Source organism: Crocuta crocuta, unplaced genomic scaffold (assembly GCF_008692635.1).
Source record: "Crocuta crocuta isolate KB4526 unplaced genomic scaffold, BGI_CrCroc_1.0 scaffold70, whole genome shotgun sequence".
NCBI lineage: Eukaryota > Metazoa > Chordata > Mammalia > Carnivora > Hyaenidae > Crocuta > Crocuta crocuta.
The window spans coordinates 859,328-880,274 of NW_027528417.1; the positions used below are offsets into that span (position 1 = coordinate 859,328).

Genomic DNA, 20,947 nt, shown 5'->3' on the forward strand with positions numbered 1-20,947 from the left:
AAGGAGAGGAGGACCCGCCCCCCCACCCCTGCTGCTCGCTGGGATGGCCTGTGCTTTTCCATTTGACAGTGAGATCATTCCAGACCAGCAGAAGGAAGCAAAACTCCCGAATAAAAGCCGGGCAGTGTGCTAACCCGCCTGTGCAGGGAAATCCTAGCGATGGGGAGGCGGCGGCGCGAGGCCCATGCCAGGCCCGGCGCCAGGGGCATCTCTGCCACATACCTGCTGGCCCGACAGGGTCGACTCCTCGCACACATACTGCTTCCGAATGGAGTAGAACAGAGCGCACTCTTTGCTGAGGCTTTCGAAACACTCCTTCTCCTCATCCCAGTTCACCTGGTCCAGGGAGGGGACACGTCAGCACGCGCACCGCGCTAACCACCACTTCCCCGCCAGGCGGGCACCGCACACGGCGCGCAGATTTCCAAGGGTAACTTCTGAGGCATCGGGCGTGAAGTGGAAGTGCCCGGGTAGGTGGGGGAAGGGGCCTGCAGCGGTCCCGCCCTCCTCAGCGCCGTCCGGCCTGACGAAGGCGCCCTCCCTCTCGCCCCACCCCCCACGCCCCGCACACTGAGGGACGCCGGCCACTTGGTCACTTGCCTCGGTGGCGAGGCGCAGGATGAAGATAGGCAGGCCCTCCAGGGGCGGCACGTAGTTGTCGATCAGCAGGGGCAATCCGATCAGGTTCCCTTCCTGCTTGGTTTCGGAAACGCGGCCACGGCAAGGGGACAAGACGTAGGACGGTCACGGTCTAATCGAACTCCATGTCCCCGCTGCGCCCTCCGGGCCCTTCCTCCCCCCTGCACTCGGGGCTGCGCACCGCGGGCAGGAGAGCAAAGCACTTAAAAGGCTTTGTCCTGACACGAGGCAGAAGACGATTTGTTTCTATGCGCTCACCCGCTCACGAACAGGGACTGAGAGGCCCAGAGGCTACGGGGATGGGACAAGAAAGGAGGAAAGCAAGCGGCGCGGCGCGGCCTGGTTCCCTGCGGCCTGCGGGGGCCGTGGGACTCCGCTCTCCCTCACCTGCATCCCTCACGCTGGGGACAGAAAGGGGCATGCGTGCGGGCAGAAACGGCCGAGCCCCGGAAGCGCAAGCAGGGAGGGAGGACGTGCCGCCTCCACTGGGTGGGCAGCCCCTCCGCCCTGGTCCCGGGCCAACGACAGAACCAGCCTCAGGTGGAGTGCACGACAGAAGCACCCCGATGGCTGCACACACCTCATCAATCTCCAGAGAGAAATAGTCTGCGAGCATCTCCGCCTTCTTCTTCAGGAACTCCACGATGTACTCGGCAAGTCCTTCCTTGGGTCCGTCTTCCTCCGTCCAGCCGCTCTCGGGACTGTCCAAGGCGAGCATGGCCAGGTCGAAGAGCGGCGCGGGCTCCTAGGAAGGGGGAGGTGTCAACAGTGCGTCCACGTGCAGCCACCTCCCTCCCGTGAAGCCGCCACGGGCGTCCGAGCCCCGCACGCGCTCTGGGTTGTGTTCATCCCACAGCAGAGGAGCTGTCACAGCAAAGGGACCGAAATGAATTCCTCGGTCCCAGTGCATATAAAAGTCACGTTTTCACGGGGGCGTATCCGACAGTCTATTAATGTGAAATCGCATGTGTCTTAAAAAACCTTTGTTTCTTAACTAAATTTCTTGCTGAAGACCGCTAGCCATCATCCGAACTGAATCCCACTGAATGACACCAGTCATTGATCAGTGTGTACTGTACACAAATACGGTAACAATGGACAAGTCTGAAATACTGTGAGAACTACCGAACGGACACAGGGACGTGCAGCGAGCACCTGCTGTTGGGAAAACGATGCCAACGGACTTGCTGTGCGCAGAGCTGCCACACGCCTCCGACCTGTAAGGGTGTGAGGTCTGCGACGTTTGGTGAGGCACAGAACAAATCCAAGACGGTGACGGCAGGTGGGAAACCCCAGATCTAACACACATTCCCCATCTCTCACAGGGAAAACACCCCAAAACCCACAAGGACACCTCCTCCTTCCCCTCACGGATGGCCACTTGAGCAGAGAGGTGATGGCCTGCTGAACGGGCAGTCGGGGAGGCTGTGCGGAGGCACCTGCCTTCTGTGGAGCTCTAGCAACTCCACCTGCCTGCATATTTCTAGTGCCTCACTGATAACTAGAGCAAGAGGAGAGGGTGAATAAGTCAGATGACATTTCAGGTAAATCATCTGATGAGGAAGACTGAAATACATGGTTAAAAATAAGCCGCCAAGGGGCGCCTGGGTGGCTTAGTCAGTTGAGCGTCCGACTTTCGCTTAGGTCATGATCTCGCGGTTCGTGGGTTCGGGCCCCGCGTCAGGCTCTGTGCTGACTGCCAGCTCAGAGCCTGGAGCCTGTTTCAGAGTCTGTGACTCCCTCTCTCTCTGACCCTCCCCTGCTCACGCTGTCTCTCTCTCTCTCTCCTAGAAATAAAAATGTTAAAAAAAAAAAAAGCCGCCAAGGGGCCCCTGGGGGACTCAGTCGATTGAGCGTCCGATTTTGGCTCAGGTCATGATCTCACAGTTCATGGGTTCGAGCCCTGCGTCGGGCTCTGTGCTGATAGCTCAGAGCCTGGAGCCTGCTTTGGATTCCGTATTTCCCTCTCTCTCTGACCCTCCCCTTCTCATGCTGGCTGTCTCTCTCTCTCTCTCAGAAATAAATTAAAAAAAAAAAAAAACTCCTAAATTTTCTTTCATTTCTCCCCCTTCTGTCGTTACTGTGGCCATATGCTTTACTTTTACACATGTTATAATCCTACACGACACTGTAATTTTTCATACTAATGGAGGAATCGATGAAAGGACCTGATGATTCTAAACATTTACGCTCTCAGTAACACCTTTAAAATCTGTGAAGGACCAAACTAATGGAAACGAAAGACAAAAAGACAAATTCAAGATTATAGTAAAAGGTTTCAATATGACCCTTTAAACACACTCTACTCAAGCAGACCAAGATACAGATACCTTCCCAGAGCGTGGGGATCAGCACAGATCAGACCCTGGGCCATAACACAAGTCCCGATAATGTAAAAGGATTCAGGTATGTTCTCTGGCCAAAATGGAATTAAATTAGAAATCAGTAACAGATACCAGGAAAATCTCTTGGGCAATGGAAACACACATTTTTTTAAAATGTTTTATTTCTGAGAGAGAGAGACACAGCGTGAGCAGGGGGAGGGTCAGAGAGAGAGAGGGAGACACAGAATCCGAAGCAGGCTCCAGGCTCTGAGCTGTGAGCACAGAGCCCGACGCGGGGCTCGAACTCACAAACTGTGAGATCATGACCTGAGCCGAAGTCGGACGCTTAACCAACTGGGCCACCCAGGCGCCCCTGGAAACAACACCCTTCTAAATAACCTGGGGGTAAAAGAAGAAACCAAAACAGAAATAAAGCATCTTGAACTGGGTGAAAATGACCTGTTACAATCTGTGGGAAGCAGCTAGAGCAGCACGCTGGGGAAACGTATTAGCACGTGAGCACCTGTGTCAGAATCGAAGGAAGAGGTCACTTCAGTGCTCAGCTTCCACCTTAGGAAATTGAAAACAGAAGAGCTAATTAAACCCAAAGTAAGTAGAAAGGAAATAGTAAGGACCAGAGTAAATATCAATGAAATAGAAAACAGGAGAACAGAGAAAAATCAATGAAACCAAGAGTCAGTTCTTTGAGATCAATACAACTGATAAACTTCTAGCCAGATCGATTAGGTTAAAAAGACAGGATGTGCAATTCCCAATATTAAGAATGAGGGGATCTAGACGTTAAAAAAATTATAAAAAATACTATGAACAACTTCGCACCACTAAATTTGAAAACTTCAACAGACAAATTCCTTGAAAGAAACAAAAACCGAAGCTCAGTCAAGAAGATAAAGATAACCTGACTAGTTATATATGAAAGAAATTGAATTTGTAGCTACAGACCTTCCCATGAGGCAATCTCCAGGCCCAGATGGCTTCACTGGTGAATTTTACTAGACATTTAAGGAGTAAACACCAATTCTACACAGAGGGGACTCCCCCCACCAATAATTCTGATACCAGTATTATGCTGATACCAAAATGAAAGACAAGAAAACTAAAAACCAGTATCATTCATCAACATATATGTAACAACTGTAAACAAAATTCTAGAAAATCTATTTCAGTCACTTATAAAAAGAATACATCACACACAAGCAGTGTTCATCCAGGATTGCAAGGTTGGGTTTGAACATGAAAACGAATGTAATTCGTTATGTTAACAAATTAAAAAACAACAGCACACAATCATCTTAACAGGAGGAGAAAAGGCGTTTGACAAAACGCCGTATCCATTCCTGAATAACAACGCCAGGCAAGCAAGGACCAGAAGGGGGTTTCCTCAACCTCCCAAGGGGCGTCTCATCTGTACGCACAGCAGAAGGCATACGTAACCCTGAAAGTGAGTGTGCTTCCCCCCGAGATCAGGAACAAGACCAGGATTTCCATTCTCACCTCTCTATTCCACACTGTACCGAGGGCTCCCCACTGCAGTCGGGGGGGAAGAGAAAAGCCGTCGGACTGGACAGGAGGCATAAAAGTGTCTATTCCTACAGAGGCCAAGATCACCTACGTAGAAGCTGATGGAATCTACAGGAAAGCAACTGGGACGTCCAAGCGAGTTTGGCAAGTTTGCAAGGTGCAGGGTCGCCGCACAAGCACACCTGCGTCTCTGCGCAGCAGCAGCTGCAGCAGCAAACAGTTGGCAGATGTTTAAAATGCCATCCATCCATGATGGTGTCAAAACGGGGGCATTACTACGGGATAAATCTAACAGAAGATTTCCTCACTGAACTGGTCTGTAGATTAAAGAGAGTCCCAGTGAAAATCCCAGAAGGCTTTTTTGTAGAGTATGTCACCCCTAAAAAGAAAATCTAAAACTACACAGATAAATAGGATTTTAATTCTAAATTAAAATTAAGCAATGAAAAGGTCTTGGAAGACACGACCTAATATTATTAGCCGGGGTTGCTTGTGTGTGTGGGTCACAGGCTTTAGAGGATGTTTATTCCAATTTTTCTCTCTTTACAAGTTTTCTTAAGTAGATATGTATTAACTTAGATAACAATAAACACGTCTTTAAGCTTGGCTACCAAATGACTGTTCTGCTTTGTATACAACTGTATAAAGACTGTAGAAAACTGAAGACCCTTCCCTCTGCAAATCATACAGTATAGAAACTGTCCTAAACATAGTTAGGAAAATCTAATACACAGCAAATCAGATATTAGGGTAGAGCTGCTATTTTCAGAAATGAGCAGGCGTTGGAAGTTTCAGAAGTGAGAAGCAGGAAATAAACTTACCGACAGCCTCAGAACACCAAAATTGGCAAAATCATAAATGAGGATCTGGTAGAACAGTTCTTCGCTGAAAATAAAAATGAAGACACTTTAAGGAAATGCCAACCCTCGGTCAGGACGAATGGGAGAAATAACCGCTGAAACGCGCACGGGTCACAGGGACGGCTCCGCCTTGCTGTGGAGCGTCTGCCGAGACCCCCTCCTCCAGGGCGCCGGGGCCCCCCCCGTGGGCTCCAGTCACGGCGGCTCCAGCTCTCCGGCTCCACACGCACCCGAGAGCACTAACGCTATATCTCTAAGTCACCCATGGTCTGTCCACACCCCCTGGTGCTGTGAAAGGTGATTGAACGCCTTTGTAGGTGAAACTGAAGGAATCCGTGTTTGCTTACCTTTTCCCCACTTACAAAGAATCCTGTCAATATTTTTTTTTTTTTTTTTTTTACAACCCATCATTAAACATGGTATGGAGTGTACAGGGAGGGCGGGAGGCCACCCTGGTGTGTGGGGCCGGACGAGGCACTGGCTGGCCATGTTCCAGAAGCAGCCGTAAAGTATACGATACACTGAACTCCTTGCACAACACAGGCCTGGAAGAAGGGCACTTCAGAGGTCTTCAGCAACCGCAGCCACACAGGGCTGTTTAGAGACTTCTTTCCACCACCAGACTGGACAAAGCATCTGGTACCTTCACGTTATAATGGGGAAACCGAGGCACTCAGAAAGAACCCGACTTGTCCCAGGTCGGAGTTAATAAGGTGGAAAACGAAAGAGTTGAGTCCAGACACTACTCTGAACCTGGTTCTCAATCTGTTTCTTTTACCTTCTCCCTGGGAAAGTGTTCGCATTTTTGACTCAACTGGAATTCTAGGACTGGTCTGGATTTCTGTTCGTGAAATGAAAGAGCCTGACCACAGCTGCGATTTGGAGCCTTGGAAATGCACTTACACAGGCTGGAAAAGCAAGAACAAGGGCAGCTGAATTCCTAACGCATTAACAAGAGACCGCTCACCGGACAGGCCAAAGCGTTCTCCAGGCAAAGACAACGAACCCTGACCGGAGCTGCACCGACGGGCGCAAGAGGAGTGAGTTCTTATCCAAGGACGGACATGAGCCAACAGTGAGCTGTACAGGGGCAGTTTCAAGGTGGGGGAGGTCAAACTGTCATCTCGAGAGTCGCCCTAAGTCACGTCCATGGCTGCCCTGCTCGCAGGCTCAGGAGGCCCCGAGGCAACAACAGGGCTGGTGGGGAGCCCCCCCCCCCACCATGGGCAGGCGATGTCTACTAGATGCAGGGTGCCAGCACCCTCCCCTCGGTGCGGCCTACTTGAGGACATACATACTACAGGTTCCAGACTCACTACAGCTCGCCCCCCAAGGTCTGTGGAGACGACAGAAACGTGCGGGCTACGCGCAGAGCAAACGGCACCGCCGTCACCACCCTTTCTGCGCTCGTCAGCCCCATAGGCTGGTGTGGTGGCGAGGGTAAGCCCTGGCTGAGGAGGAAAGGGGGCCTCAGGTCTTCTTTCTCTTGCATCCCACACAGCAGATGCTAGAATGCTCCACCAGCACTAAGCCCCAAACCCTGGTCCACGGCGGCCAACATTTACGAGCACCTGAGACAGAATTTAGGCAAGTGCCGCGTCCACGGTCACATAAATGGCAAAGGGCTCATTCTGGATTTGAAACCGTATCTGTCCGACTCCAAAGCCTGGGACCTGTCCAAACACCGCCCGCTGTTCGCGCCTGCGCCTGCAGGAGCTCCCCGGCAGCAGCCCTGCTTCCCTCACGCGTGCGCTCAGTTACCTCAGTTTGGTGGTGTTGAGAAGGTACAGCTTGGTCTGATGCTGTGCCAGGGCCCACTGCGCGTTCACACAGCCCACGAAGGAGTGGTGGTGCAGCATCTCTCGGAGAGCTGGAAAACAAGAAGCCGGTGACGTCGTGACATCCGCCTGACACCCCTCTGCAGCCCAACGCCCCAAGCGCCAGGACGAGAGACAGCAACGCAACGGGACGTGGCCCAAAGATGAAGGGATACTCAATGATTGTGACCCCAAGCGGAGCAAGGAGCCAGGGAAGTACTGAGAGCTGTGAGGCCAGCCTTACCCAAAGGCACCAGAGGAAGCTCAGGAATCATGAACGCCAGTTTCTGCAGGCTCTGAGGTACGGAGAAGGCAAAACAAAACCCTAGGACTGGTTTGAAATGGGGAGGCGAGTCGGGGACCACTTCCCCGGCACGTGAGGCTGAGACGCCAGGGGCCGCACCTTCCGGCAAAAGAGAAGACGTAGTGTGTCCTGTGCTCTCGGGGCAGTGAGCAGGCCTCTGCCCACCTCAAGCCTGGGTGTGGGGAGCGAAAAGAAAAATTACAGCCCTGAGAATAAGCGCGTCGCCTAAAAGCTTGTATGGAGATTATGGCTTAACGTGATTCCAGGGCTGACTGTCCCTCCAGGTCCCTGACAGAATCAAATGTAAATTCTCTGTAGAGAACCTCAGTTTCAATCCAGGCTTCAAATTATCCCCCACAGATAAAATACCAGGAACTAGCAGTCAAAAAATTACAAAACACACAAAGAATGCATCAGGAATTAGAATCCAGAAGAAACCACATGACCTCTGCAAGGGTTCAGAGGCTGGAAATACCAGCAGAGAAGAGAAAATAAGTATGTTCAGCATGATCAAGAGGGATTAAAATGTGAATAAGTAGCAGGAAACAATCAGGAGTGATCAAGATTTCCAAAAGAACTCAAATTTCTAAAAATGAAAAATATGATAATTGAAATTAAAAATCAAGATGGACTTCATAACAGATTAAGCAAAGTTGGCAAGGTAATTAACTGGAAGGTAGATCTAAGGAAATTACCCAGAATGCAGCACAGAGAGACAAAGAGATGAAAGCTACGGGGAACAGCTTACACAGTGTGGAGGATAATAAATATATAACTTAGGTTCCAGAAGGGGCAGTGGGCAAGGGGAGAGGCAGTATTTGTAGACTCTGAAGACAAAAATATCAGAGACTATCCCAGAAGTGATAGAAGACACCAAGCCTCAGCTCTAGGAGGCCCAACAAAACCCATACTTGGTGCAGAGATACTGCAGGACACTAAAGAAGAGATCTTAACGGGCCTGGGCACACGGGTGGCTCAGTCGGTTTAATGCCTGACTCTTGATCTTGGCTCAGGTCATGACCTCATGGCTCATGAGTTCAAACCCCAAGTCGGGCTCTATGCTGGCAGTGTGGAACCGCTTGGGATTCTCTCCCCCGGCCCTCCCCTGTTTGTGCTTTCTCGCTCTCTCACTCTCTCTCTCAAAATAAATAAATAAGCATTAAAAAAAAAAAAGAAATGAGATCTTCAAAGCGTTCAGAAACAAAAGAGAGACTACCCACAAAGTAATTAAACATAAGACTGATAACTGGATTTGCAGCAACAACAGTGGAAGCTAAAAAATGACAGAACACCTTCAATGCATTAACAAAAGGTAACTGCCAATCTGGAATTTTAAAACCAGCAAAAACACTTTTCAAAATGTGGATGAACTGGACAAAACAAAACTCAGTTTGCCACCTGTGACATCACTGAAGGATGTGCTTCAGGCAGACCATGAAAGTTCTCAGGGAAAGAATTCTGAGCAAATAATACTTGCTAAATCCAAACAAACAATAACAACATATTATGGAACAATACGATATGCACATGAAAACCATGAATCTGATACTATCCACCAAAGACAAATTCCCGGAGGACTAGGGATTTACATAAAGCATTTTAAGAGGCAACAAAGAAGTATATCTTTAATTACCTCACAGTTAGAAAGCATCTTCTAAATAAGAAACCAATCTGTGAAGAATGACTCATAAAATCTGCCTATGTTAATCTAAGAATTTCTGTTCATGAAGCAAGTGTTTAAGAAAAGAAGATGGATGAGTCCTAAACTGGGGGAAGATGTTTTCATGTAATGGATTATCATCTGGAATACATGAAGAACTCCTCAAATCAGTTCAGAAAGACTAAAACTCAACAGAAAAATGGGCAAAACACTTGAACAGGCACTTCATGGAAGGGGAACTATGGTTAAATGTGTTAGTACTCGGAGAGATGCAAATAAAACCACCATTAGTTACCATTTCACACACACTAACTGGTAAAAAACCTGACAGGATCAGATGCTGGAGAGAAAGCAGAACAAATGCAATGTCTATACGTTCTTGGTGGGACCAACAAGGTGCACATTTATCTGACCCCTCTGAAAACAATTTATCATCTTATGACCCAGGAGTAGCTTTCCCAAGTAGATACCCACAGCCGAGCTTCTAAACCCGTGTGCCAAGCTCTTGAATCTCTCGTGGTCAGGAGCGGGTGGGGTATGAGCAAGCAAGGATGAAGCCATGTGAGTCCTCTAAATCTCCCCTGACAGCAGAGTGAATGAACAAACATGCAGTCATAGTCACCACATGGAAACTATACATAGAAAAAGTAAACCAGAACTATACGTAATACGATGGATGAATCCTAGGAACATAATGTGTGGATACATACATGTATATATGTATATAGCAAAAAATGTATATATACATATATACACATACATACACACGTATACACATATGTATACACACATACATATATGTATACATATGTATGTATATGCATATGTGTATACATATATGTATATACGAATATTAATATATCCTATATATACCATATATACATATGAACGTATACATATATACATATATGTATATATATTCGTATTCATACGTATTCATGTATACGTATATATGTAGTAAAAATACAGTATGATTCCCAGGTGCCTGGGTGGCTTAGTTGGCTAAGCGTCTGACTTTCGCTTAGGTCATGATCTCACGGTTTGTGGGTTCGAGCCCCGCATCGGGCTCTGTGCTGACTGCCAGCTCAGAGCCTGGAGCCTGTTTCAGAGTCTGTATCTCCCTCTCTCTCTGACCCTCCCCTGTTCACGCTGTCTCTCTATCCTAGAAATAAAAATATTTAAAAAAAAATACAATATGATTCCATTTATGTAAGACTTAAAACTTACAGGCTAAACAAATTTTTTAGGGCTACAAATATAGTGGTAAAAGTAGGTTAAAAAGAAAAGACATAATAATCACAAAATTTAGGATGGTGATTACCTTTAAGGGAAAGGGAAGAGGGCGGATTAGGGGAGAAGCATGGAAAAGATTCAAAGGTGACAGGCAATGCTCTCTCTTCAGCAGATGCTCACGTTTTCTTCTACAGATCCTATGTAAATATTTCATAAATTTGACTCTGTATTTACCAATATGTGTGTGCATGCGTGCGTTTTAAATGGAAAAGCAACATAACCACCACCACAAAGGGAGTGGGGAAAAAGGGTTTGGAAACCACAGGAAAGGGTCAGGGGACAGCAATAAGCCTGTACATCATGTTTTCACTACTCAGCACTTTTTTTTTTTTTTAAGCGTGGGCACTACGACTGAATTCTCACGTTGTTACATAAATTCTGTAATACTCTGTCCTCCCAAACTCCAGTAAGAAGAGGCTTTTTTTTCTCCCTTCACTTTTTAGAATGAAGTGTTCCCCTCTGTTTCCCACTGGAAACTCCTCTCTCCACAGGGTGTACTGCGTAGGCGGGAAATGATTATTTTAAAAGCTGGCCAACATCAAATAATCTTGAATAATGAGGCACTGGAGGAAAGAGAAATCCACTAAGAAAAGGGTCAGAGATTTTTCCATACAGATTTTCCATGGAACCCACTGGCGCATCCGAGCTCCCGAGGCCCGGCCCTGGCAGCCAGCAGGGAAGGCGGAGGCGTCTGCTGGCGTCTGGCGCGGGGCTTGCCCAGGTGCCCTTCCATCCAGACGGGCCTTGTCTTCCCGGGGCCTCTGGAGGCTGCGTGGACCTCGAGCACCTCTCTTGCACGCTTCCTCTAGACAGGTCCACAGCATGGGACGTGTGCGGTCATTTCCCTGCCATTCTGCCGGCAGCAAAACGGGGCAGGATCCTTGGTCCTTCTGTGTTTCGAGGCCGAACCACACATCCGCGTTCTCAGTGGAGGCCCTGGGTCTCGACACGTTCTCCCGAGAAGCAGCAAGGAAAGCCAAGGCCGAAGGAGGCGCGCCCGTCCTCTACTCCTTACTGGCCATCTGCAGAGCAGGGGCTCGGCGCCCTGCTGGCCTGCGTGCAGACGCCACTGCGCACTGCCCGCGGCTGTCGTTGGAGACGTCCGAAGTCACCGCGCACCGTCTTCGGCTCTGTCATTGGAGACGCCCGAAAATCACTGCGCACCGCCCGCGGCTGTCGTCGGAGACGCCCGGAAGCCGCCGCGCACCGCCCGCGGCTGTCGTTGGAGACGCACGGAAGCCACCACGCGCACCAGGCCGTCGGGGATGTCCGGAAGCCCTCCCAGGCTGGCCGCACGTCTTGGCTGAAGTGGCCTCTACTTGCTACAGCAGATCTTCCTCTTACCTTCTGCTGTGACCAGTCACTGACTCCGCACTCCCCACAACACCCTGGTGTCCTGTAAGGCAGGGGTCAAGGCCCATTCACCTCCCTTTCTGCCAAGGGCTTGGCATCCGGCATCTGTGCAGAGAAGATACTTGACAGAGGTCGGCCAAGCTGATTTCCTGTACCAAAAGAAACTATCATCTGGGCACAAGGCCTATGAAAGTATGAACATTTAGACCCAGGACTGTTCACCTAAGATCAAGAAAATGAAATTGTGGATAAAAAGTGAAGCACATTTTCACATTCAAATGATAGCAAAAGACATTACTACACTCCTTATCCTCATACATTAGCGGATCCAAACTATGGAACTAGCAGAAGTTTAGTCACTGCTAATCTGAGATGAGCCTAATTCCATGGAACCCTACGCTGGAAACTGGGCCAACACTTAACGTCGTTTCCTGACTGCAAGCGTGCCCGCCAGGAAGGCGGAAATCCAGCAGGACTCAAGAGAGGTATCTGAGTGTTCAACCCTGACATCCTTCCGAATAAGGCTTCACCGCCCCGGCTGCTCCCCTCAATCCTGAGCGCACCCGCCAGCACCCTGCGGACACCAACAGGGGGGCAATAAGCGCGGCAGACGCGATCCCCGCACAGAATGCGCTCGTGTGCTGTCGATTATTTGTAGGTTGAATAATCACACAAATAAGCACAACTAAAAGTGCTGTTACAAGGAGAGCACCCCGGACTCCTTTCCTGGGCCAGGGGCCGCTGTGGGGAGCAGCCAGGCTGCTGGTCTGTGGAGGCCCAACAGCCTAGCTCACCGAATCCGCGCTTCAGGGAAATCCCTGAACGGCATTCACCTCAGACACCAGCAGCTTCCCGCACCTGGGGGCCGTGGGGGTACCGCACACGCCGGCGGCAGGACCCCAGGCAGAGGGCCCTCCCCTCGACGGGGGCTGGCACTGAGGGGCCCCACACACGGGATCCTAGGTGTTCCTCACAAGGGCCCAGGAAGACTGGTGCAGAGCAGGACAGTGATGCCCCAAAAAGGGGAACGATTTCCAAGGGGCTCCACTCCCACACCACGGGCACCACTGTCACGGACACTGCTCCTGTGACCCCCTCACGGGCGCACCTGAACACCAGCCTCAGACGCAGGATCAGGTCACGAGGCACACCGGCCCACACAGGCAGCTCAACCCTGGGCCAGCCACCCCTGCCCTCATCGAGGCGTGGCCTGGGACTGCTTCCGGTTCCCACCACCCGTCCTCTCCATCTCCCAGGCCACGTCCTCATCCTCACAACACCTGACAGCGGCTGCTTTGCCAGCCTCACAGGGCGATTCAAGTTCAGGGAGAAAATGGGTACAGACACACCATTTGGGAACATTTAGATTCGTCGTCTGAGCCTCAGCAATGGACTCTAAACCTGATCAAACTTGATGCAGGTTACCTTTACACTGCACCCAAAATAGACTGCAGTCAGACAGAAATTTCTCGAAACTTGAACTTTAAGTAGCCTGCTTTGCAGGAGGGATACAAACCCTCAAGGAAGACTCAGTAAATTCCAAGTCTGAGGGAGGCTGTCAGCTGAAACTACTGTGAGCAAGCCTGTGAAATCAATCAAGTTAACAGCCCACCTCTCTCATTCTATTTAAAAAGGTTTTAAAAGCTCCCAGCTTGAAAGCCAGTAAATGGAAGAACTGGAGCAAATCTTCATGGAAACCAGAGCTAGAAGCCAACTGGCGGCTGCTTCTACAATGGCAAGGCCTCAGTCACAGGAAGCGCTGACTCTTCCCACGCATAGAGACACCCGTGTCTTTGCCCACGTGCGGACAAAGGCCCAGAGTGCAAAGGAAAGAGAGAACATGGAAAGGCAAACGGAGGTCTTCCTGAATTGGTGCAAACCAGGGGTCACCGAGACAGAAAACTGTTAACGGGGCCGCTGAGTCGTGACAGCCGCTTTAGAAGCTTGAGGATTACTGTGAACAGTGCTAAATGCACCTCGGCCACTCAGGTCTTCTCAAGTTAATCCAGGCTGTCGTATTGTTAAGACACAGCGTTGAAATGTAACTGTTCTCATCAGGAAACGCGTCACACATGAGAACGGGGAAGGCCTCGGAAGAACGGCGGAGGCTGCAGAGCAGAGCTGCTGGCTGGAGCCTGGGCCGGGTCAGCTTGGGTGGGGCCCCTGTTCTACTCCTCAACCCCTCCCCGCTCAGGTCATGCCGGGAGGGGACTAACCCCCTTTAATTCCCAAAGCTACGTTAATTAGCTTTGAAGTAACAGGGACCAAAATAGGGCCTCTAGACTCCAGTATTAGGAAAAGCTGTTTTGGGGCGCCTGGGTGGCTCAGTCTGTTAAATGTCTGACTTTGGGTCAGGTCATGATCTCCCGGTCTGTGGGTTCGAGCCCCACATGGGCCCTGTGCTGACAGCTGGGAGCCTGGAGCCTGCTTCGGATTCTAAATCTCCTGCCTCTGTCTCTCCCACACACACGCTCTGTCGCTCTCTCAAAAATAAATAAAAGATTAAAAAAAATAGAAAAATAAAAGAAAGGCTGTTTCTGAGGAAGACGATATTGATTTATGATTTTATCTTCAGGATATAAAAATATCTACTGACTCTTTACTCTGTAACAAGTCTTTTACTGACGTTTTATCTCTAATCAGCACAATCCTCTTCAAGGGTAAACTGATCTCACTTTATGGATGAGGAAAACTGAGGCACAGCAAGGGTAAGTCACAGGTCACACAGCACGAGGGGCAGTGCAAGGAGACCCGCTCAGGCCGTCTGAAGCCTGTGTGCTTTAGCAAGAGCACATCCCAGTGGGGCCGCAGACCAGAGTCCTGTGGACGGTCACCCGGCTTTGTGAGCTACGAAGCACACTCAAGAGTATTCAGATGACGGCCTCACTGTGCCTGCCAGGGTTTAACGAGCACACCGACGGTTACACTTCAGAGCAGGGACCACGTGCCCCTTCCCTCCCAGCTGAGAATCATCTTCAAGCTGCTGCTGCTGCTGCGGTCAGTAAAGGGAGGCCTGTGTGGCACACTGAAGTGGCCGCTGCCCCAATACGAGTCCTTCCTGTGTTTCCAGAAACTTCACATTGGCGGCTCCGGCCCCGGGAGACCCCACAGACCCCAGCATGTACGTACTCTCATGTCCCCGTGCGTTAATTTCTTCCTGGAGGCTGAGCACACTGGTCAGGTTGATGATCCTCCTCCGCGGGGTACAAGCTGCCGTCATGTCCGTCCGGGAGTCGCCTTCTGCCATCTCCACATCCAGGCTTTCCCGGGGCCTCTTTCTGTAATGAAGAGAAGGAGCCCATAGATCACCACTCTTAAAAACAAATTTCACGGACACGTCTTGAGAAGGGAACGGCTGCGCGTGCTGGCTCTGCACGTCGGGGGTGGGTCCCTGTGCGGCCACAGGCGGGCAGGACTGGCCTGTGCTCCAGCGCGCTGTGTTGCATGGCCCTGCGACCGCGGGACCTAGGCATCCCCTGTGCACTGCAGGGCCTCGAGCTGGGCGCTGGCCTCCGTTCCCTGTTCAGCCTCCATCCAGCAGGAACAGTGCCAGCTCCACGCCTGCCCTCACCACGCCTACTTCCTAGCTGGAGAGTCAGAAGAACGCAAACAGCTCATTCCAAGTGGCAGCAAATACCAGGAAGAAAAGTAAACCCAATGATGGGGCAGGGGGAGGGCCTCTCATCACCTTGCAAGAGGTCTTGCTTTGTCACCCCAGGTGACGTATAAGCCCCGGGGGACAAGATGGCAGAGCCTTCCTAGGCCCAGAGCACAGGCAGTTCAGGCCAGGCACATAGCACTGTGGCCAAGCACCCAGAGGGACACAGAAGGCGGGGGACTGTTGGGGAGGCAGGGCGGATGCCCCCAAGTGCAAGGGGAAACGTTGGTTTTCAGCTGATGAGTGACACAATTTCATGTCTGGTTTCAAAGATTTCTTTCAACCGCTGTGTGGTAAAGAGGTGGTGGTGTTCCGTCCCCCGGGACAAACAGAATCCCAGCCCTGCCCTGTGGGCTGCGAAGAGCATGGAACAAGTGTGTGTGCATGTCCAGCACAGGCGGCTTCTCTGCCGTGGCAGTGCCCTTCTTATTCTCTGGAAGCAGCCGCACAAGTTGTCATGCCAGGCGGACATGGCGACGGGCAAACTGGGGTCCCCTAACTCGTCTAGGTCCCAGCAGGCCCTGTAGCGCCGGGTGGCAGCTGCCGTGCGGGTGGGCAGCCCGGGCAAGTGCCTTCACCCCGCGCCCAGGGGCAGGACAAGCCGGCAGGTGAGGAATGTCCGCCTGAGGTCCCAGCGCCGCGCTTTGCAGGGCGCATACTGGGGACGCAGCTAAGTGACAACTGTCATCCCCACCGCCAGCCTGTGGGCTTACCAGGAACTGGGAAAATGCATCTTTGCTGGGAGGGGGGGAAGCAGCTTGGGGCGGGATGGAGGAGAATGCTCCCCCAGCCACCTCTGCTGCTGACGCTCGATCAAAATCCAGTACTGAAAATATAGGAGAATCTTCTGATTTTTGCTTTCTGATGTGTTTTAACCCGTGCTGGGAACCATGGACATGTAAGATACTTCACACGCTACCGGGTGGGGGACTCTGGAGCCAGGGTCAAAGGCAGGGCACCATCCCCCTGGGGTCAGAGGCTGAGCCAGACGGAGAGGCCACAGGCGGCTCTCCCGCGGCCAAACCAGCAGAGGCGCGCTGCCCCTCCCGAGGTGCATACCTGGGGTTACCTGGGCTGCAAGGGGGCCCCCTCTTCTCTGCCACGTCCCCCTCCAAGCCCTGAGGCGCGGCAGGCTCCTGGGGTCCGAGCGCCTCCTGGTCCTGCTGCCTGGCCCGGCCGCCCGAAGCCTCCGTCCCCTCTCCCGGGACCGTGGCCGGCGGCTGCCCGGACACGGCCTTGCCTCCGGGCTGCAGAAACGCATCGAGCTTCTGTTCCCGCGAGTCTGTGCGGACCATCTGGTGGGCATAAACCTTGTCGCCGCCTCCGGAAGTGCTCGAGGAGGTCACACCCACTGTGGATTTCACCACCTCCCCAGAGGGGCCAGCAAGACCTGGTAGTAAAGTCTGGGTCAAAAAAGAAGGAAGCGGGTTAAAAAAATTTTTTTTAAGCAAGTAAGATTCTTGGCCACTATGACCTTTCAAGGTCAGTGGTATTTAAGTCACACATGATTCATTCTATGTTTGATGCTGAACTCTTACTGTATTCAATCTTATACATTTCAATAAAGTAGAATCCATTAGAAAAACCCCTAAAAACAGGGGCAGTGGGAAGACTTAAATATGAAGTCAGTCAGTCCACGTCCCAGGGGCACCTGGCTGGCTCAGTTGTAGAGCATGCAACTCTTGATCTTGGGATTGTGAGTTCAAGCCTTGAAGTGTAGAGATTACGTCTAAAAAATCTTTAAATAAAAAATAATAAAAATAAAAACACAGAACCAGGTACAGCCATCATTCCAGAGGTAGGTAGAATACAGAGGGAGTTCTGACCAAAACTTGAACTTTAAAAGACATACCAGTAAAAAATTCAAATATTCAACAAAATCCTTGTAATTCTAAAATTGGTTTGAAATGGGAAATATTAAAGTTCTCCTATTTTTGTCTTTTTTTCCCTTCCATAAGAGGATTTCACATTTTTTATTGTGGAAAAATACACATGAAGCTCACCATTTAACCATGTTTAAGTGTACAGCTGTGTGGCATTAAGTGTGTCACATCCCTGTGCAGCCATCACCGCCACCCGACTCTAGAACTTTTTCATCCATCCAAACGGAAACTCTGTCCCCATGAAATAACCCCCCAACCTCCCCTACCCACCAGCGACTGGCAGCCGCTAGTCTATTTTTAAATTTACGTATTTCCTAGCTCTGTCTGCTGGCAAGGCCTAAAGCCAACGACCACCCAGCAGCAGTAAGGACCCCTGGCCTCCAGATTATAGGCTCTAAATACCGCCCCCACTAAAATAAACCAGCTCCTTGGAGAAATGGCCAATTCCAAGTACAGAGTGAGCCCACATCTTCTTCTCCTGCCGGAAGCAAGGAAACTATCAGAGACTAATGGACGTGGGTCAAAAGGACAAGAGCAGCAGCTTGAGGGGGACTTTGCTGGTCTGAGATGGGAAAATTTGAGCATCCAAAATAAAAATGACTCTATTTAATTAAATGATATAGCTTTGTTAACAGTTACGATAAAATACTGAAAGAAAAAGATGGGGAGGGAGAGACAGAGAAAGACAACGAGAGACAACAAAGTCATTAAACATCACTGCAGATCGCAAGGACACCAACTCATTCCTTTGCAAATTGATAATTAAAGAGGCAGAATTCAGCATTCAGCCTTACTTTCTAATACGAACTGTATTTCAGGATAATCAAGAAGCTCTAACAAATGAGAGAAAGTTACTGTATAGAGAAGAATTACAGTTCGCTACTGTAGAAAAAATGATAAAAACAGAAAATCATAATCTTGCAATCCGAGTGAGATACCAGATTCAGGTAATGGTCCTCAATGAATGCTGAAACCACTCGGCTAAATGTTCCTGGAGAACAGAACAACGAAGGAAAGAGCTTCACCAGCTGAACCCACGGATGGGTCTCATCGCCAAAATGACACAGTCGGCATGCGCCTCCTGCTGGGATGTGGCAGCAAGTGCACGGCCAACACTCGGTGCTTTAACTGGGAGTGTGATTCTGCTGGTTTACCGGGCTCCCAGTTTACAGGAAATGTGGAGATTAGAGTGACAGATGTCCCTAAGAAGCAGCGGTCAGCCAAACAAAAATGTGCATCATTCTACAGGAAGCCTTTAAAATAAGCAAATAGGAACAACAAAAGATTGTACAGAGATCTTCTAGTTTCAAAGAGACGTAAAAGAGACTTTAAGATACGTCAACTAAATATAATGAGTGGAATTTAAATGCATACAAATTTGAACAAATCTACTTGATAAAAGGGTCTTTTTTGGACAATTGGGACATCTGAATATGGGCTGGATATTAAATATTATTGTTAATTCTGTTATGTATAAAAGAACATTGTGATTTTATAAAGAAAAAAGATTTTAAAAGCTTAATGAAGTACTAAGGAAAAAAGTATATGCCTGGAATGTGCTTTAAAACACTCTTTTCCTCTGGGGCGCCTGGGTAGCTCAGTCGGTTAAGCACTGACTTCGGCTCAGGTTATGATCTCATGGTTTTTGAGTTCGAGCCCCATGTTGGGTTCTGTGCTGACAGCTTGGAGCCTGGAGCCTGCTTCAGATTCTGTGTCTCCCTCTCTCTCTGCCCCTCCCCGTCTCATGCTCTGTCTCTCAAAAAGTAAATAAACATTAATAAAAATACATTAAGAGAAAACTCGGAAACATTAAAAAAAAAAAAAAANCCTGATTCTGGATCTCCCTTTCTCTGCCCCTCCCCCACTCACACCTCTGTCTCTCTCTCTCTCTCCCTCAAAAGTAAACATTAAAAAAACAACTCTTTTTTCCCACCCCCAAGTGAGAGAGGGAGAGAGAAAACAAATATAGCAAAATGTTGGTTGTTGAAGTTGCGTGATAAGTATATGGATAATTTGTGTATTATCTACTTCCATATGTACTTAGAAATACTCAATGAGTTGGGTAATAAAAAGTCATATAAAGCAGATACTTTGCTCAAAAAAAAAAATCCACCTCTTTCTTCACGGACAATATAAAACCCTTGCAATGCACACAGGCAAGTGAAGTAAACGCAGTTGACCCTTGAGGAAAGCAGATTTGAACTCCGCGGGCCAACCTACACGCAGGGTATTACAGTTCGGTACTCTAAGTGCGTTTTCTCTTACGATTTTTTTAATAACCTAAGTTTCTTTTCTCTAGCTTACTATATTGTAAGAATACAGTATGTACCATATACACAAAATGTGTATTAATCGACTGTTTATGTTATTGGTAAGATCCCTAGTAATGAAAGGTCTTGGGGAGTGAAATCTTACATGCAGATTTTTAACCGCACAGGGGGTCAGCCCCCCACCCCGTGCTGTTTAAGAGTCAATTATATTTGCTTCATGTGCCTGCATCATATGCACGGGAGTGGGAATTAACACAGCTACTTCGCAGACAGCAAGTTTCAAGTCCAGAAAAGTGAAGTACCTTGACGGAATTGGAAGGAACCCAAGAGCCCCCGGGGGTGCCTGATTTCCACACCAAACGGTTTCACCAAAACCAGGGCTCAAAATGTAAGCCCTGCGCAGTGCTGTGCAAAGCAGAGCTGGGAAGTCGGGGAGAAGGTATTCTGACACCTCCCAGGAGTGGGGACGGCTCTGAACTGGGACCCCACCACACACGGCAATGCTCCAACTACACCAACAGAGGCAGACCGTACTGGGGCCTCACCCCCGCGCGCACGGCCTCCCCCCAACAGGCCGCACTGGGGCCTCACTCCCGCCGCACACGGCCTCCCCTCAACAGGCCCACACTCCGGTCTCACCCCAGCCACACACGGCCTCCCCCCAACAGGCCCGCGCTCCAGCCTCCCCCTGGCCGCGCGTGGCAGCGCCTGGGAACGCCGTACAACTACTGACGTGCCACCTGGGGCCTGAGCTCTTGTGTGGGGAAGGCCTAGGCAGGTGACTCTCCTGGCGACCACAGTAAACCCTGGACCCTGGAACTCCAAAACCTCAGACACGCATCCTCCTGGCCTCCCTCGGGCCTCTTCCTCGATGTTTCTCCAGCCAGAGATACTCTTTTCACTCCTCCTCCCCTCTGCCCGTCCCATTCCTACTCAGCCCTCGGGTCCCAGTCTCTGCGGCGAGAGCCGGTGTCGGGTGCCAGACAGAGGCAGCCGCAAGTCAGGCCCAGGGCTCACATTCTAGTACCTTCCTGCTTGGGTTCAAATCAGGAGGCGTTACCAGAGGAAATGCAGCACAGGAGACCTGGGGAAGACAGCCTGGAGCAACATGAAGTCCGAGCGCCCTGTGCGTGGGGGGGGGGGTTGGCCGGCAGCGCGCGGCCTGGCGGGGCGCCCCCACCTGGGTGAAGTACGTCCGGGACGCGCTGGAGCCCAGGAGCCTGCCCTCGACGTGCTGCTGCACCCGCTCCAGGATGCTGTCCTCGTGCAGGAAGTGAACCTCGTGCTTCGTGGGGTGCACGTTCACATCCACGTTCTGGGGGCTGATCTCCAAACTGGCGGGTA

At 50.3% G+C, this 20,947-nt stretch overlaps 1 protein-coding gene across 4 annotated transcripts in view; it reads right to left on the reverse strand.

Moving 5' to 3' along the window:
- Positions 1 to 20,947, reverse strand: part of MLH1 (mutL homolog 1) — a 39,918-nt gene that overhangs the window by 937 nt on the left and 18,034 nt on the right. For all 4 annotated transcript variants that reach the window (XM_077754253.1, XM_077754251.1, XM_077754254.1 and 1 more), the window contains 8 exons: positions 20,784 to 20,937; positions 16,510 to 16,853; positions 14,922 to 15,070; positions 7,127 to 7,235; positions 5,327 to 5,390; positions 1,220 to 1,384; positions 601 to 693; positions 223 to 336 (listed from right to left, as the gene is read on the reverse strand). In XM_077754253.1, the coding sequence (XP_077610379.1) occupies positions 223 to 336; positions 601 to 693; positions 1,220 to 1,384; positions 5,327 to 5,390; positions 7,127 to 7,235; positions 14,922 to 15,070; positions 16,510 to 16,853; positions 20,784 to 20,937 (1,192 nt within the window). The remainder of the gene's footprint in view (positions 1 to 222; positions 337 to 600; positions 694 to 1,219; positions 1,385 to 5,326; positions 5,391 to 7,126; positions 7,236 to 14,921; positions 15,071 to 16,509; positions 16,854 to 20,783; positions 20,938 to 20,947) is intronic.